Source organism: Populus alba, chromosome 8, assembly GCF_005239225.2.
Source record: "Populus alba chromosome 8, ASM523922v2, whole genome shotgun sequence".
NCBI classification, from domain to species: Eukaryota; Viridiplantae; Streptophyta; class Magnoliopsida; order Malpighiales; family Salicaceae; genus Populus; species Populus alba.
Window position 1 is genome coordinate 13,579,257 of NC_133291.1, and position 17,914 is coordinate 13,597,170.

The window sequence follows — 17,914 nt, forward strand, 5'->3', positions numbered from 1 at the left end:
ATTGCTATAATAAAAACACCATGTGGTTCAGAGTTTTCTATAACAATTCTTAGTTCCTGGGTTTTGAACGCATTATAACTCTGCTCTTTGTATTTGAAAACTCACATATCAATAACTGATTTTTGTATTGTGAAGTTAGATCCGTATGGCTCGAAGTTGCAACTTTGTTTGGAAATTTAGTCATTGAAATAAGTTTTGATGCCAGTTAAATTAGGGGTGATTATTTTCGTTCAGTTTGATTTTATAAAAAAAAATAACTAAATCAAATTTTTTTTTAAAAAAACCTAAACTGGTTCAAACCAACCGGTTTCGATTTGATTTTTTAGGACAAAACTAGTTTGGCTCGGTTTTTTCCGGTTTGGTTTGGTTTTCTCGGTTTGACTCAATTTTTTTTTCCGGTTTTTTCAGTTTGGGTTCGGTTTGGTTTTTTCGGTTTTAAGCTTATAAAACTGAAACTAAATGAATCGATCAGTTTTTTTTTTTTTTTTAATCAATTTAATTTTTTTTTTTTCATGATTCAATTTTTTCAATTATTTTTTTTTAATTTTTTTTAGTCTAATTAGTTTTTTAGTATTTTTACTCAACTCTAACTTGAATGATGATAATCTCTGTCTTAATTGATTTATCTCTCTAAATTTTTAATATGTTTTTTTTTTTTTTTGGGTTAAAAATCGATGAATATTAAAAAAATCAGTCAATAAGAATTGAGAGACTAAATTACAGATTTCCGAACCACGAAATATCAAGGAACAATTAACTCCGTTTTAATTTATTCTTAATAGATTTCTAAAACAACAGCAACAAAAGAAAGAAAATGAGTTTTTCAATTCCTTTCATTTCTAAATTCAAAAGTAAATAAATAAAAAGAAAAGGAAAAAAATAGCACTTATTAAGCACGTCTCTCGCCGCAAGTCGATCAAGATTTTTTTTTAATATAAAAATATAATTAGATATTGTTGATGCATTTTATAAATAAAAAGTAAATTTTAAACTATATAGGAAACAAATTCAATATGATTCGATTATCTTAATAAATTAAAAAACAATAAGAACTACATATAAAAATATAATTTGATGAAATAAAAATTTAAGATAGTTTTTTTTTAAAAATTACAATAAATTAAATTAATCATGTTAATCTAATAAATTCATAAATTCATGATTTAAATTATAAGATAATAATAATTTATAAAAATAAATTAAAATAAATTATGGAATTTAATAATTAATATTTACAAGAATAAAATTAAAAAAAATAATCTAAAATGCTGTTTCCCTTCGTGAGGAGGTGAACAGGGCCTCAATTTTTGTTAATAAGGTTGTAATTGTAAATTAAAATGCAAGAGAGAAAGAAAAAAAGAAGGGGAAAGGCTAGTACCAAGCTAGCAAGTACAATGAAAGCGGGAAACATCCTCGGAAATGCTTGCAGTCTATGGAAACCCACACTCCCACCCCACCTCCCTCCTCCCCTCTCCACCTTCCGTTGCTTCTCTGCCTTTCCTTCTTCCACTTCACTGGTACCTAAGCCCCCTTTCTCTCTTTTACTTGCATTGAATTTGATGTCGTGCTCTCTCTCTCTCTCTCTCATTTTATCTTGTTTTATGTTTACTGTACTAAAAAGAAAACCAAAATGAAGCCGAAGAGAGATTGGGCTGCTGATTGGATATCGAACAACGACGACACCGTTCGAGGCTTTCCCATATTTGTCGGAGGTGCTTCTCTCTTAGCCGTGCTCGTCAATCGCGCCGTTACAGGGATAGCTCCCGTTGCTGATGCCAGCAGGTAAAATTTCTTGCTGCTGTGTTATGCTGTGACTTGTAATGTTTGATTACCAATTTGTGTTTCCTTATCATAATTATCAAGGAAATGCTGCTAAGTAACAGATATTTGGCAGTTCACAATCGAGGGCTGATTTGTTAACACTTGGATTGGCTGTTACCAATATATTAACTGGTCTAGTATGGCTGACAATTCGCCCTAAATCTATCTCTGTGGTAAGGGCTAAATATCTGCTTTCCATGGTTAATTTTCGTTAATTGGATTGCATATTGTGGGGTGTGATTTTTATTTTCATTTGTTTTTTAGGTAAATCCTCAAGGCGTGGAATGCCGGTTTATCTTTTCCCACCTTCCTGATTTTGTAGTTTCCGAGCTATTATGGTACTACTGTAGTTGAAAAGATTTTGAGTTGGATTAATTTAGAGCTTGCTTGTCAATTGCTTGTTAATCATCCACATAATTTTGAGGAATGAGAAATAGGTAATGCATTATTGGCTATTAATCATTGCTTTTGTTGATCGACTCTAGGGCATGGGAATCTCTATCAGGTGTTACATGCTGTAGGTCTCTAGTTGTTGTTTATGACCGCCGTTGTATTGTACAAATTGGGGTGGCAGCTGAATCTGTCAATAGCGAAGCACTGGCTGTTGATGCAGCCAAGTTGATGCAAGGATCTCTTTACCAGGCTGCTATAAAATCTGCATCTCGTAAGTGATTGCGATGATTTGTTAGAAACAATTCTAAAAGATTGATTATTTACTTATTCTATTTGCAGAGAGCTATTTGGCCAACCTTTCTCTGTACCCTGGGAGATCTGAGTTGCCATTTCTACCTTTGAACACGCAGGTGATCTAGCTTAGTTTTCCCATTAAGTACAATTCGACTTTGTTTTCTTTTTTCATTGAGATGTAGTAACACGCTTCATATTAAAAGAGGAAATCATCACTTTTGCTGATTATTTATTTGGTGACTTTTTGCTTATTCTAGCCGCACTGGATGCTTGCCTTACTGTAAACAGACCTTTTCTTTGTCTTCTGAATTAAAGTTGCTGCATATTTCTTAATTTAAGATGTTTTTTTGCATGGACTGTCTTGAGAACTATTGAGAAGAAAATAGTACTGAAGAAGTAACGGTGCTCTTGTTTAACTTGTGCTGTAAAAAGATTAGATATCTAGAACCATGAGAAAGTTCTGGTTAAGAAAATGCGTACATTTGTAGGAAGGTAGAGGTGGCATCTTTGAATAAAAATTAATCGTGGGCCATTTGAGATGGTTTGGCTATATCTGATTTTGACCTATGGTTGCATCAGTGAGAAAGAGTGGCCAACTTGAAATGTTAATTGAGAATCAGGAGAGTTAGATATAAAATGACATGTGCAGGAGTGGAAGGATAATCTTGAATCTCAACAGTTTATCAAAAGTTGAGTTCATGACTGTACTGAATAGAGGAGGGGGAAGCAGATCCAGGTTAGTTCTGAATAGAAGAGGGGGAGGCAGATTCAGGTAACTAACCTCAAACTATTTTTGTTTGAGGCTTAGTCGAGTTGAATTGAGCTAGTACATTTCAAGAGTAATTGGCCATGAACCGTAATATTATTTTGATTCATGTACAGCTAATGTTTTCTTTCCCCCATCACAGAATGTATGGTTGCTTTGTTGGAAAGAAGATCATTGGATGGTTTTGAAGATGAAGTTGTCTTGGAAATGTCTTTGATGTGTATATCCATAAGAAATGTACACTTAAAGTTGCATTCCTATTTATATTGTGCAGAAAATTGCTCCGCTTTGGATTGTAATTGTAAACCTGCTACACATTTTTCATTGATTTACCCGCACCAGATTTCCACATCAAAGAATTACTAAATCAATATGACAATTTTCCAGGCAGTGATCTTGCAGCCGCTTGGAGACAAAGGAATTGTAATAATTGGTGGTGACACAATTAGGGGGTTCACATCTTCCGACCAGGTCCATTCTTTTATCTTCTAGTTATAACATATATGTCAGAGCCATTTGGTCATCCTTTTCTATTTTCTTCAGCTGATATATGTGTTTCTCACATCCCTTTGATTGCGAAAGGATCAAAATTAGTGTTAGGCATTACCTTTGTCTGTAATCATTTATTACTGGATTTAAGATTTCCAATTTTTATTCACTCGCAGGCATGGATTACGCTTATTGGAGAGAAACTGGATGCTACTCTTGCAAAATATGTTACAAATGAACGATTGGCAGTGCAAGATAGAGTCTGAAAATAACCATATCGAACTCTGCATTCTCAAGTGTATATATATAGCATTTGCTGTGCCCATTATTTAAGGTAAACTCTATTTCAGTTTGAACTGCATTTAGGCATTATAATATTGTCAAACTGTTTCTGTTTTGAGGTGTTTTGTCCCATTTTTCTTGGAAATCCACACCACTGGCTTTACTAAACTCAAAGATTAAGGGTGTGTTTTAGAGTGTGGTAATAGTTACTTTTTAAAATATTTTTTTGTTTAAAAATGCATCAAAATAATATATTTTTTATTTTTTTTAAAAATTATTTTTAACATTAGTATATTAAAATGATCTGAAAACACAAGAAAATTAATTTGAAGCAAAGAAAAAAATAAAAAAAAAATTCAATTTTTTTCAAAAGCACACGTGGTTTAATTGGATTTTGTTATATCTAGGTAGGTGTTTTTTTTTTAACCTATGCCGAACAATTCTTTGTGATTACGTGGATCATATTATCTTTTTGGAGAAGTTGTTAGTATGATTACATGTAATTATATGTTTGATGTTTTCTTAGAATAATATGATAAAAGCATATAGCGGAGTTGTCAGGCATTTATATATTGTTTTTCATACAAGAGAATGTGGAAGGTGACTACGTGTGCTGGTGTTGCTAGAGGGAAACTGATGATAGTTTAAGAACATGTTTTACAAAGCACCAAGCATCAAAATCACGCCATGTGGAGCTTAAAGATGAAACAATAAAATTATAAAATAAGCGTATCCATTGACAAGTTCTCTGATGTCTTGCACGCTTTTGTGAACCAGGAGACAAAATGTCATCAAACCAAATCATAGCGAGGAAGAACGAAGATGGAGTGAAAACAGGAGGCATTGCATGGTGAGCCCACCTCGTGCCAAATGTGTGGGTTTCTAGGGATAGACACTTTGACTTCTGAGTTGTAGTAGCACAGGAAGCATAAACATTTTTCATATTTTCATTAATGAGTTTACAGATTGAGCTGGTAAACCTTAACATCTGTACCACTTATGTTTCATAGGAGCTTGATCATTATTTCTTTTCTTTTCCTGTTTTCTGAAAAGCTGGCCGATTACATTCCTTGCCGAGTAAATAGTCCGGTCTTTCTGTCTCCTGTTTCATGAATCTGCCATGGTGCAAGTGCTTATGTTTTGATTTGATTCTGTGAGATGATTTTGTTCTCGTTTAACCAAAGCAAGCAATATCTGTTACAATCCCAGGCAACACCATTACTCCTGGCCATCAATTTTGTTGTACTATTTCTATTGAAAAAGGAAGCACAAAAGGAAGAAGAAGAAAAGAATCACTTGAATACTTTTCCAACTTTACATCTGTGTAATTTGCCTCTCTATGACAATAAAAAATCAGGTACAAAAAATGCAAAATGAAACAATCAAAGAATGCTGCTCGTGTGATTACTCTGTTATACATGGGCGCCTAGCTGTAATTTGCAAATCCAAATGAGAATTTGTCAGGCGTGGGACCTCTCCCAGGGAAGGAACCCAGACGCAGAATCGGCAAAATTGGCCATAACAAAATTCTTTAGACCAGTGTCCCAAACCTCGCAGAATTGAAGCCGCCAATTGGAAGGTTCAATGGCTTCGGTTCCTAGACCTGGTGCTCTGTCCTTTGATCCCTTATTCTGGTCATCTTGCCAGTTCGTGACATAGGTCGAAACTCTTCTAAAGAACTTGGCTTTAAAGGTATCCCACGCTTGGTATTTGTAGTGGTTCACTACAGCCTTGCTTTCTGGGAGATCCAGGTATCTGTATCCATCCTGCAGTCTAAAATGATGCACCGCGTTAAGAAGAGTTGTATGAAGGAGCTCCGGGCGCACAATAGATTTGTGTCTCTCCGGAGCCTCAAGCCGACAAGTATAACCTCCAGTTACACCCTGTGATGGTGATGATGTCAGTCCAGATGGTCCATAGCTGTGGCAAACTGTTCTTATCTCTGCATATGTTGGCGAATCTGTGTAGTTCATGACAAGAGCTCGTAGCGAATTTGGACCAGGTATATCTTGTCCCCGGTCATGTGGGAAGTAGAAAAACTCGTCAACATCAAACAATCCGAGCCACTTGCATTCATGCTTTGCTCTCAAAGCACAGTGTGAAAAGCCTGCCTCTTGTGTTTTAACCCATGGCCAAGCATGCCTAGTAATGTTGTAGTCCTGCAAATTAAGCTCATCAATAACCTCTTGAAGCTCATCATCGCTGTTGTTGTCATAGATGAACCATCGCTCTATTCCAAGCCAAGCGTGATAGATAATCCACTCCCGTAAGAAAGATGCCTGGTTCCATAGCATGGTGCAAGCACAAAGCTCGTATTTCCCTGTGTTACTCTTGCCCTGATGGGAGTTCACGTTTTGCAGTTTGGCAATGGAAGGCAGAGGAGCATCATCTGCACCTTCAACATTGTCATCACCACGACGACCAACGGTGACTCGAATGTCCTTAGCCTTATCTGGATTGTTTAGAATACTTCGCGGCAACAAACACCGAACAGTTTCTTGTGCAGCTGCAATCGCTTGGGTAGTGAGCACAAATAATCCTCGATGATGTTGATCAAAATCAGTCAAACTGAAGTGGCACCTGAATTTCCTTGCATCGGCTTCTCTATGCGGCTTTAGATTCAATCCTTTAGCAAACACAACCACATTCCTAGTGTGAGCGTTCCAATCCAAAACCGCCTCATAAACCACCCTGTCCCAGGAAGGAACCACACTCTGATTAAGCCGCAACAACCAGTCACGTCTTTCCACCACAACACTGCCAAGACGCCCTCGCTGTCTCCCTCTCAAATTAACTGAAGCAGAGAAGTTTAGAGGGGGAAGGTGACACCTCACAATGGACTTAAACTGATGGTATTCGTCAACAGACAAAACGGGCTTCAACACAACTTGTTCAAGCACAAGGTCGTAGTACACACAGTCTAAGTTATCAACAGGGGGAGTTAATTTAGTGGACACGATTAGCATTAAGTGGTCAGGCATCAACACCCTGCCTTCAACTACTAAACGAGGATACTGGGATTTACTGGTAGCATCAGCATCACCATTACCAGTCAGAAAAGCAGGCAAAAGTGATAAAGTGGAAGTCCTCAGAACCGGACGAATAGACACGCCCTTATGGATAGGCAAACGATCTGAGGAGATGAACAAAACAAACACGAAGAAAGACAAGCATACAGTTAGAGACCTTACAGATAAAAACTTGGCATACGCTGGTTTATATATTCTTGCCTGCTGCTTTCTCTTCCTCCGTTGCGGGGAATCCATTTTCTTGAATCTTGAATGAGCAAGAAGCAGATCTGGAGGAGCTCACAGTGAGATTTATAAAGGCCGGTCGGAGAAGGAAAAGAAAAGGGGACGCAACGCGGTGTCGACTGCTGTTGCTTTTTGACTCGTGGAGTAGAGGAGGAAAGGAAGAAGAGAAGAAGATGAGGTGGATTATGGACTTTTGATTTTTACGCTCGTTGTAGCGCGTGAGTTGACACCTGCTTGTTTTAATTTCAAAGGCTTGTTGTTGATGATTGCTTATTAATTCCTCTTTTTTTTTTTTTCATGTCCTTTCTATCTTTTATTTTTAATTTTTTATGCTAATTAAATGGAGATTTTAGCAATAACATGATTGATGGATGGATGACAGGAGCGACTCCTTCGTCAAGTTTTCATAAACCAGACATAAAGTAATTTTATGTTTTTTTTGACCGTTAAAGTAGTTTTTCTTTTTTCATTATTTTTTTTAAAAAGGCAGGAGAAAAATAGCAAAGTATCACATTTGATTTTGATTTTCTCTTAAAACAAATAGCACATCCTCCTGTTTTTCACCCTTTTTTTATATATAATTTTGATGTATTAATATAAAATAAAAATAATTAAAAAATAATAATTTTAATATATTTTCAAATAAAAAAATAATTTTAAAAAATAATATATACTACTACAATAACAAACACAAATACCAACTTAGACTTCAAGTCTTGTATTTACCAAATTAATTCGCTAAATTCACTAAATTAAGTTTAAAACAAACCCACAAAACCTTATTTACAAAATAATAATAAAAAAATCCAAAATTAAACATGGCAGTCTTTAGAAAACTTTTTTTTTTTTTTTGAAATTGGGATTTCATCATGCACCTGGAGGATCATGGATGGAGAATCTGTCCGGCTGTTGATGAGAGGATAAAAATTGTTGTTGCCTACAACAACTTGCTTTTCATTATTTGTTTTGAGGAGTGGGTGCTTGCCGGCCACGGGAGCGAAACGCACTTAACTGAACGCTGGCAAAAAGACAGGTTGTTAATATTGTAAAGCACGCAAGTTGCTGCTTTGATTTTATGCGGAAATTTCCATTACCACCATGTGCCATCCATGATCGACCGCGAAGGAAGCCACTCTCTATTGAAATTTTAAATCTTCCCACCATCATCATGCACCTTCTATACCAGGTAGTGGTTAGATTTTGATTATTTGTTGTTAGCTCAAGGGACCGCTCTACCGCGGCGGTTGACCCATCGTTTTGCTATTTTTTAAACTTTTTTTCTAATTAATGTTTTTGTGTTTTTAAAGTAATTGAAACTCAATTTGGATCTCAATGATATTCTTGTGGATATATCTTGAATTTTAAACTTGGAGATGCATTTTTTTTTTTTTGATTTGAGAAAACTCCATTTTCCAGAAAGCGTATTTTATAGGCTCAGATAAGCGAGTAAAACCCTGGCTGTCCCAGGCTCTTACAAGAAATACACGCCCTGACTCGAACTCGAGACCTGCTGTGCAGATCTGAAGCTCTTTGCCACCACGCTATACCCCTTAGATGTATTACTTGTTTATGCCAGCAAGCTGAAAAATGGAAGCCACCAAACATAGGCAGATTAGGTTTGATTGTGACGTTTCTAAACTTCAAGGATGCTCCTTGACAGGTCTGGCTTTGGTAGGAAGAAATCATAGAGGACAAGTGTTTGTTGGGAAGGCATGAAACACTAATGTTTCTACTGTTTTAAAAGTTGAAGCCATGGCTTGTAGAGATGCCATGAAGACTGCGGTCAACAAAGCTTCAAGCAATGTGATTATGGAAACAGAAGCGTGGTTTGTAGGTGATGCTTTTAGGGCAATTCTGGTCCAAGTCCGTGGGAAAACCGTGTTTTTAATGTTTTTATGCATGAAGCTGAAAGCAAACATGGTAGCCAACTGGGTTTCGAAAGCTGTTAGACAGCTAAATAACTGTGGACTTGGTTCATGAGCCCCCCCGCCATCAAGGAGCTTTTGCATAATGACATTGCTAAAGCTTCAATCAATGAATGCGTTGCATGTAAGAAAAGCGAAGTGAAGAATTATAAAGGGATTAAAAAGCGAGGGTCTGTGACAGTGGTGCCCCTCCCCTCAACTGTTCTATCTTGAATAACTTGCTCCATGGTATACAACATGATTCTAGGAACAGGGTGGGTTTATCACACAGAAAGATTCTTTATTCAACATACAAAGCAGTGTGAAAATACTGATCCCTGCACAGCTATAACTTCTCCGTCAGCAAATGGTGAAACCCAGTTAAATAAGAATCATTTATGGGGACTAGCTCTGGTGGTGTGTTCCTAAAGACATGCCACCTCTAAATAGAGAAATCTGGATATTATTCCCTGAAGCCCGTAGTATAATCAGTGAGAAGGCAGTAAAAATCCAAGAATTCCACATTTATGCACTTGTGGCCAACTTGATCTGTGACTGGCTTTTTCTTCCAGTGCGTTCAGCTTCAGGTTCTTATGGCCCTTGTCTCCCAGCTTGATGACTGTTAAGAAAAATTCTTGTTTTCATTTAAGAGGAAACCTGATGGCACAAATGCAGATAGTTAGAGAGATGGTCTAGAAAGCAGAAGGTTTTACTCTTGGCAACTTCCATTTCAAATAAATTTGTATCCAGAAAACCATATTTGCTAGCTCATGATACCGCGCAAATGGATAAGCTAAATCCATAGGTAAACTTCTAAAAATCATATAACTTGGTGATATCAACTCAAATACATGCAATGAGGAACGCGGTAAGGATCTGTAATATTTAGATACTGATTATTTTATGCGTTAGAATTTGTTGTTCTTTGCCATCACAACACTCAGTCATGATACCAAACCTTGGGGGATTTACTCGATTGATGTTCAAAATGATTTAAATGAAAAAAAAAAGAACTTTCAAAGAGAGAATTTGACTACAGTAAAGCCAGTGTAAGATCAGATATCTAATCACCTGCTGCTTAGGTTCATCACGACTTCTGTTATTTGCCTTTTGACTTGTATAGAGCCCTGAACTCTGCCCATTTACGCTGGAAACATCTGCCAACGTGTTCACAACAAATCCACCCATACTCTGACGCTGAGATCTTTGGCTTCCTGGGTTGTATGTTTCAATGCTAGCATTCTTAACAGGGATACTGCAAACAGAATTCAATGACTGAGTGTTCCCGGAAGAAGAGAACCTTGAAGTAGAAGAGCGACATTCTGTTCTCCTCCAGAGCTTGGAACTTAAGAATTCTGCACCAGGAAGCTTGCAACATGTGTTCTCTACAGAGTCAGTTCTAGGAATCCTTCCACTTGATACTGCCAAATCATATGAAATTTCATTGACTGCCATCTCCAGGCCGTGAACACGTGTCTCGAGAGAATTTATACCACTCTGGGAGCTCCCCATGAATCTCTAAATTCAAGAAAAGATGAAACGATTGAAGTCAGCAACTAACTTTTCACCATTTTAGCACCCTAGTATTTCCACTAAAGTGCTACATTGCCAAGTTTAGTAAGCCATAGGATACACAATAATTGGATGTTCAAGCATAGCAAAGTAGATGGATGGTGACATGTTGACACACGGCAAGGGGTTAGCTCTATTCAGTGAGGGGAAACAGCTGATTGTTCCAAATTGCACCATTAATTGGAGACACCGTAACAAATTACATGTAGTGAAAGCATGCTTTATCTCTTCTGGGCAATATGTCCAAATAGAGTGGTAATGAACAGACTACAGAGCTAGCAACAACATGCTGTAAGAAAACTGAGGAAATGAAAGCCTTTCTTCACAATTGGCTAGAATGACTTGTTAGGAAGAGAGGGAGGCAAAGAGGGAGAGATCAAAATTATCATATTGTACCTGGAGGAGGTCTAAAAGACTGGATTGCTGGTTTTCAATCTGAATAAGTTGTTCACGGATCAAAGACAGATCCTCGTAATCTTTATGGTTCTCATAGAAATCTTCAGTAGAACTGCTCACTTCAACATCTTTGCTGTAACAGTTTTCATCCCCGTGAATTGGAACCACGCGCGACCCAGATTTCAAACCACCATATTTGTGCCGTTTGTCAGCTAGGATGCTACTGAAGAGGACACGCTTTGTTTCTGGTGTGGAATTTGTGTCATCCACATTCTGCCCTGATCCCAAAACTCCAGAATCATGCCCTGTAACATCACCGCAAGCTTTTCCTGGTGGTGTAGCGATTTCAATTTTCCAAGCTGAATGTCTATCGTGGTTCAGCTTATGAGACGTTCCTGTCTTTGAATTGCTGTCATTGCTCTTTGTCGGGCTTTGTTTTTTGGCAGCTGTCATGAACGAAGCATCAGGAGGAGGGGACCTATTTGCGGGGACTGTTTTCTTAGATAAAGGAGTTTTGAAACCGATGTCTTTAGAATTTTTGGAGGCGGTGGAGATGCATATACCAACAGCATTACCTGTTCCATGCCAAAATCCAAGAAAAACATAAATTGATGATGTGAATTATCTGCACTACAAAGACTAAGAGGAGACTAACTTAAACTTCAATGCCATGCGCGCTAAATTATTGAACCCTTCTGAATGCAATCATAATAAATAAGATTATGAGGAGAGAAAGAAGAAGAAGCTGATACCTATAGAAGAACATGTAGATTGAGATGGAACTGAAATTTCCTCAGAAATGCCTGGCACCTCCTTCCACAACTCCAATGTGCGATTCATAGTCTCCCTAACCACCTTCACCTTTTTTTTTATACACACAAATCGTATCAGTACGAAAATCCCAACTTTCAGAATCAAAATCTATTGCCACTTTTCCAGCGATTTAATTTAATTTGTTTTCACCATTCAAACTGTAATCTCTTCAGTTAAAAGAAAAAAGAAAAAGAAAAGCTTGCAATCTGTTCACAATTTTCTCAGCAACCAAACAAGTTTTAAGAGAAAGAAGATAGATAATATTATACCTTATCAAACCTCCTGGACTCTAGAGAAGTCAAACAGGTAGCTTTATGTTCCTTCGCTAACTTCTTTTCCATTGACGCCACCTTCCCTAAGGCCTCAGCAGCAGCTTTTCTGGCTGTCCAATCTTCACTGCTCAAAAACTCAACCAAACACGGGACTAACCAATCTAAAAGCCCCTTACTTGACGCCCCACCAACGCCAACAATGCTCCCAATCAAACTCAGCAACGCCGCCTTTGCTTTAAACCCCTCTCCCTTAACCAGCTTCCCAAGCCTCGGCAGCACCTTCCTCAAGTGCTCCACCTCTGGCTCTGGCGCTGCCTCTATGGCCGCTGCCAAACACAAGGCCGCCCCGATCTGAGCGTTGAAATCCTGGTCAAGAGTCAACAAGTCAATAAGCGGCCTGGAGAGAGTTGAGAAGGGGGGGTCGGTGATCTCAGAAGACATGGCCGAGGTGGCTTCGACGCAGGCAGAGCGGACAGCGGAGTCGGGGTCGCGAAGTCGGCGGGTGATGGTGGAGATCATTTTGGAGAGGTGGGGTGAGAGAGAGTTGCCGTGGGAGCGAGATAGAAGAGTTAAAAGAGAGACGCATTGTTTGCGGACAGGAGATTTAGAGGAAGAATCAGTGTTGTGAATGCAGTTTAGGAAATGTAAGAAAGAGTCTGGAGTGGTTAAGTTCTTAGCTATGGACTCGAGCTCTGTGGCGGCGACAGAGAGGGTGTCACGGTCGGAGAGCTTGTTGAGACAGGCTATGACACGGTGCTTGAGATCGTTGGTAACTGCTGGTGGTTTCTGGGGAGGCGACATTCTTTAATTGTTCTTTAATTTCCTGGCATTGCTGTTGGCTGTGGCTGGTGAATTTGGCGGGTGGGTAGGCGGTGGTGAGATGGTGCATGCAACTTAATTTTGCAAGTTAGTTGACACCAACATTCAGAAAGGTGAGACACAGTCTCTTTGAGTGAAATGCGAATGGATTGATCGAGGGATGGATGGATATTCATATTTAAATGCTTCCCTTTCGCACTTGATTTTTATTTTATTTTATTTTTCACTCTCCTCCTTTAGTTTTTGTCTATCTAACTATGGTTCGATTTGATTTTGGCTTATATGATGAATATAATTCGTAATTATAGTTATTAAATCCAACTTATTTCAATTGATTTATCTGAAAAAATTAAAATGTTTATTTTTAATTAAATCAAACAATCTAATAATTCAAACCCTATCCCATAAATTTATGTTCCACGTCATAAAACAGGAAAAAAAGGGAATTATATGCTGGGAATTTTGTCTTGTAAATTAAGTTTCCATAGAATAATTAAACTGCTGGTGGAAAATAAAATAAATAAATAAAAGGAATAAGAAGAAGAAAAAGAGAAGCAGATCGATCAAGCCAATGATAAGGATCCTTCCTCTGGACTTTCAGGTCTTGCCCACATGGGAAGGGCACATGGGAGGGAGGTCTTCAGACCCACTGGTTCAGACTTAAGACATAACCAAACAAGACAACAATATGTCTTGTCCGCACTATGCTCTACACTCTCTTTTTATTGTTTTGGAACCATTTTGTTAGAAGAACTCCACTTTGTTAGTATTTTTCCCTTCTTTTTTTATCACTCTTATATAATAAAAATACACTCTGCACTGAGTGTTTGAGAATGAAATGATTTCTTTTAAAAAAAAAAAAAAACCAAATACCCTTTACTTGAAAAACAATTAAATTGATATTTTTTTATTTTTTTATAGTTTTAATATGTTAATAATGAACATAAAAAATACTTTAATAAAACATATTGTGTAGCAATATCGACGTTCCATTTCTCTATTTCTACTTTTATCCAAACTACGACTTGCTAAAACTTGCAGCAGAGATATATCCAACTAGAAGGGTGTGCGTGTTCACATGTTCTGATTTTAAAAGGTAACCTAAAAGTTATATATATATATATATATATATATATATGAGATAAAAATAAGTTTAAAAAATCAAGTTAAAAATATATTTGATAAAAATAACGCAATACAATTTTTTTTTTTTTTGAGGAATACAAATTTTATAAATTATAGTTAAAAGTAAAAAAAAAATATTAAATCAAAGTTTCAAATTAACTATATAAAAAAATCTTGATTAAATAAAAAAAATTATAACCAAACATAATTATGAATTTTTTTAAAATTCCTTTTTTTAAAATAGAGTAATTTATAAAAGTTATATAAATAAAATCTATGTATCAAGTACACATTTACAATATTTTCTTAATGTTTTTCACCTTACCTACCGGTCCTATTTTTGATATTTGGAGGTTTGGGAATAATAGTTCAAGCTATTTTTAAAAATATTTTTTTATTTAAAAATATATTAAAATAATTTTTTAATTATTTTTTATATTAGCATATTAAAATCATCATAAAATAATAAACAATATATAAAAACTGAAAATATATCAAATTTATCCAATTAGATACTCAAAGCTAAGCAAATAACAATTGTTTTCCCAATACAAGGTAGATTTGGATTTTAGGGTCATTTTAGAATTTTATCTAGCTTCACGAGGACCACCACATGTATTGTCATTATTTCTTTTATTATTAACATAAATGAGGAGATTGGAAATCCCAACTTGAAATCTTCCAAGGCAATACCCATATACTTTTATAGCTAACATCATTTTACTTGTAAAATCCAAACTTGCTTAGTGAATCAACTCGATTGAAACCCTGGATTAGTTTGAGTCAAGAAAAAAACAAGATAAAGTATTAGTTCGGTATAATTCAGTTAAAAATCTAAATTAATTTATAGTTTAATCAACTGAGGGTAAAATTCAATAAGAACTCGAATAAAAACCCATGCAATATTTTTATTTTATTTTATTTATCAAAACAACATTGATTTAATGTTTTTTTTTTTTTAAAAAAAAATCAATTTGGATTGAAATTTCAAACCCAAATCAGGATAAGTACTAAGTAGTATCTATGTCTATTAACTTGATCAGGAGCGCATCTGATAAATTGGAAAGCAGCAACAGGTACTTTTACCACATGCATAAACAGCGCAGGTGAAGGTAAAAACTGGAAAGCAAAAGATACTTTAACCATATGCATACACATAGCTTGAAAGGAAGAGAGAAATAATTATTATATCTACGTTGCTTATCAGGTAAAGAAGAGCTTAATGTGGAGCATGTGAGGGAGACACGGGAGACAATATTTTGCAAGTGATCCAAGCAGTCTATCACGTGATTCCGAGATAGGATATTCAACGAGCTGAGACGAAAAGAGTTTCTAGTTAAAGCAGGAACATGATTGGAGATGGGGATGAGTGTAGATTGTAGAAGATGCCCTGCCTCCAAATTTCATTTTCTCGCCGGAGTAGAATTACTAGCCTGAGCATTCCCGACCAGTCACCTCTACAAAACTCTTCTTCCTCGGGCAGAGACTGCCTGCACAATACACACAGATTCCAGGACCCAAACTGGGGTCCAACATCCTCGTCGATATTAATAATTGTTTTGAACCACCGAATCCCATCCATCTGATCGTTTTACTTCAACGATGACTTTTTTGCGTCACGCATCGGATCCTCCACCCATAATTAATGGCTGAATAGTGAGAGATGGGCATTAGTTGCTAGTATTTGATGAGATATAAGAGCAGTTAATTATTACATATCAACCAAATTTATTTTCACTGTAAATACGAGAGGATCCTCCGATCTCTTCTTTACTATACTCAAATAATTTTACAACAAAGATTTGAACTCTAAACCAGACTGGTTTAATCCCAAGTTAACTTATTATATAAGCTCGATCGTAATAATAAAATGTATAACCCCAACTGTAATAACAAAATGTGACACGGAGGAATGTTGATCATGGTGATAATTGGGTGAATTTAGATGGGGACCCGCCATTTGCAACATAGTCAACACCCTGTCCATCTAAATTATATTGGCATTAAGCAGCAATATTGTCGCCATGGCAGAGTCACATCCGAGCTTTTCTCGATAAAAGAAAGTAGAGAGAAGGCTAATTAAGTAGGTGTAAAAGAATAAAGATGCCCCCGTGAATCAAGTTAAAAATGCAATAATGGTAATCTGAGCATGGAAAGAGCACAAGTTCTTGGCAATAATGTTGCTTTCCCTAATTTGAAGGGAGGATGGTGACACAAAATAGGTTAGAATCCATGTGACCTTTGTTGTCAATGGCAAAAGCTTTGTCATCTTCTGGCCTTGTGCTGTTGTTATCGAATTGCGGCGATCCTTGTTAGACGCCAACAAGTTGCTAGTTGGCCTTGGGCATAAGAAACATAGCGAATTACGTCTGATATATCCTCAAGAAATCTTGCGATCACACCCCAAGTTGTCTGTCTAAATTACAGACAAGGTAGGGCTGGTGAAACGGTAGGGCAAATCTGCAGAGATTGCCTTATCTACCGTTACCAACTAGGTTAGCTAGCAAGCAGGTTTGAATATAAGGAGCATAATTAAGACTGGAATATATCAATCAGATTACTGTTTTTCTGCAGAATGAGTCCGTTGAGACAGCTCAACCGTCCCTGGAATGATTTTACATCTACTTTGGCGTAGATTTCCTGCAGTTAGTAAATAGAAGAAAACAGATTCATCAACTTTTGGAGGAAATCTTGCTTCAGATGTTGGAGATTTAGGCTTTTTGGGTGTCTAGAAGGTATACAAGATGATAGGAACTTGTAAAACAAGCTCGATTAGCTCCTGCAACAATGTACCTGACGCTTAATTACATAGACATGCATGCAGCCATGGGATGTTGCAAATGAAGGTTTTTACCTTGTAGTTTCCATGCCCACAAGGGTGGATTTTTCAAAGAATAGGAAAGATCCTGGTTAACTCGGTTGGTTATGAGTTTTAGTTCCGTAATCATTTATCGGTTTTTTGATTTGTCAAAGTAATCTAAACCATACTTGTGAAGATATATAGTCTAAACTCTAAACTTCAACCCTCCTATATTTTGTTAGCGTTTTGAGAAAAATGAATGATACTGGTCCGGCTTTCAAATGTTATTAGCCAGATCGAATCTGATTCATAAAAAAATTTGGATCATTGATGTTATTAGATCAATATATCAGTTATAGGGTCAATTTAGATCAATTATTTTTATTAAAATGATATTATTTTGTTTTTTTTTGTTTTTTTTAAAAAAATTATTTAATATTAACCTGGTTGAGTTAAGATTGAGTCTGTTTGGTATTGCGGTAGCTGTTGTGGTTGTGGTTTGAAAAAAGTTGTTTTATAAAAAAGTACTTTTTAGTTGAGGTTGGTTTAAAAAAAATGGATGTTTGGTTAAAACTGTGGTTGAAATTGAGGTTGAAGAAAAAGTAGTTTAATGTGTTTAGTTAATAATGCTTTAGAAATTGAGGTTTATAAAATAATTTTAAAAAATATATATTAATATTGATGGTTTTTAAATTTAAATATTGTAGAATTAACTACTCCTATTACATTATGAAATAAATAATACTTTATATAAAATATTTTTTATTATTCCATTAAATTATTTATAATTCCAATATGTACAAAATTCAGCCAATAAGAACTACAGTTTTTATAATTTTGTGAGCGTGTAATAAAATTAGATAAAACATTATCAGGTATAAAATTGAGTGAATTTAATTCATTTTATACTAGTT

The 17,914-nt window shown here is 36.2% G+C and overlaps 3 protein-coding genes across 11 annotated transcripts; 1 reads left to right on the forward strand and 2 right to left on the reverse strand.

Annotated features, from left to right (window-relative positions):
• Positions 1-1,334: 1,334 nt before the first annotated feature.
• On the forward strand, positions 1,335-5,202 carry LOC118058559 (protein COFACTOR ASSEMBLY OF COMPLEX C SUBUNIT B CCB4, chloroplastic). Of its 9 annotated transcripts, XM_073410969.1 has the most exons (10): positions 1,335-1,517; positions 1,622-1,782; positions 1,895-1,994; positions 2,086-2,159; positions 2,307-2,485; positions 2,554-2,624; positions 3,158-3,280; positions 3,417-3,511; positions 3,662-3,745; positions 3,940-3,981. In XM_073410969.1, exons 1-7 carry the CDS (start codon positions 1,338-1,340, stop codon positions 3,200-3,202), a joined length of 810 nt encoding a protein of 269 aa, XP_073267070.1. In that variant the 5' UTR covers positions 1,335-1,337; the 3' UTR covers positions 3,203-3,280; positions 3,417-3,511; positions 3,662-3,745; positions 3,940-3,981. The 9 variants fall into 9 exon arrangements, with proteins under 9 accessions (XP_073267070.1, XP_073267067.1, XP_073267066.1 ...); XM_073410966.1 differs by having other exon boundaries at positions 3,158-3,511; positions 3,617-3,745; positions 3,940-4,004; XM_073410965.1 differs by having other exon boundaries at positions 3,417-3,745; positions 3,940-4,004.
• A 121-nt stretch (positions 5,203-5,323) lies between these two features.
• Positions 5,324-7,497, reverse strand: LOC118058558 (glycosyltransferase family 92 protein RCOM_0530710). The gene is made up of 2 exons (XM_035071271.2): positions 7,276-7,497; positions 5,324-7,178 (listed from the first exon to the last, which is right to left on the reverse strand). The coding sequence occupies exon 2, from the start codon at positions 7,024-7,026 to the stop codon at positions 5,506-5,508; it is 1,521 nt and encodes a 506-aa protein (XP_034927162.1). The 5' UTR covers positions 7,027-7,178; positions 7,276-7,497; the 3' UTR covers positions 5,324-5,505.
• Positions 7,498-9,465: 1,968 nt separating this feature from the next.
• Positions 9,466-13,270, reverse strand: LOC118058561 (TORTIFOLIA1-like protein 5). The gene is made up of 5 exons (XM_035071273.2): positions 12,254-13,270; positions 11,924-12,032; positions 11,172-11,746; positions 10,275-10,721; positions 9,466-9,860 (listed from the first exon to the last, which is right to left on the reverse strand). Exons 1-5 carry the CDS (start codon positions 13,055-13,057, stop codon positions 9,849-9,851), a joined length of 1,947 nt encoding a protein of 648 aa, XP_034927164.1. The 5' UTR covers positions 13,058-13,270; the 3' UTR covers positions 9,466-9,848.
• Positions 13,271-17,914: the final 4,644 nt, after the last annotated feature.

Bases quoted from the DNA above. Each gene is read 5' to 3' on its own strand.
- LOC118058559 (XM_035071272.2), top strand. From the start codon at position 1,338: ATGCAAGAGAGAAAGAAAAAAAGAAGGGGAAAGGCTAGTACCAAGCTA. The intron at 1,518-1,621 runs GTACCTAAGCCC...TGTACTAAAAAG, and splicing joins TTCCTTCTTCCACTTCACTG to AAAACCAAAATGAAGCCGAA. The intron at 1,783-1,894 runs GTAAAATTTCTT...GATATTTGGCAG, and splicing joins CCCGTTGCTGATGCCAGCAG to TTCACAATCGAGGGCTGATT.
- LOC118058558 (XM_035071271.2), bottom strand. From the start codon at position 7,026: ATGCCTGACCACTTAATGCTAATCGTGTCCACTAAATTAACTCCCCCT.
- LOC118058561 (XM_035071273.2), bottom strand. From the start codon at position 13,057: ATGTCGCCTCCCCAGAAACCACCAGCAGTTACCAACGATCTCAAGCAC. The intron at 12,033-12,253 runs GTATAATATTAT...ATAAAAAAAAAG, and splicing joins AGTCCAGGAGGTTTGATAAG to GTGAAGGTGGTTAGGGAGAC. The intron at 11,747-11,923 runs GTATCAGCTTCT...GGCATGGAACAG, and splicing joins ATCTACATGTTCTTCTATAG to GTAATGCTGTTGGTATATGC.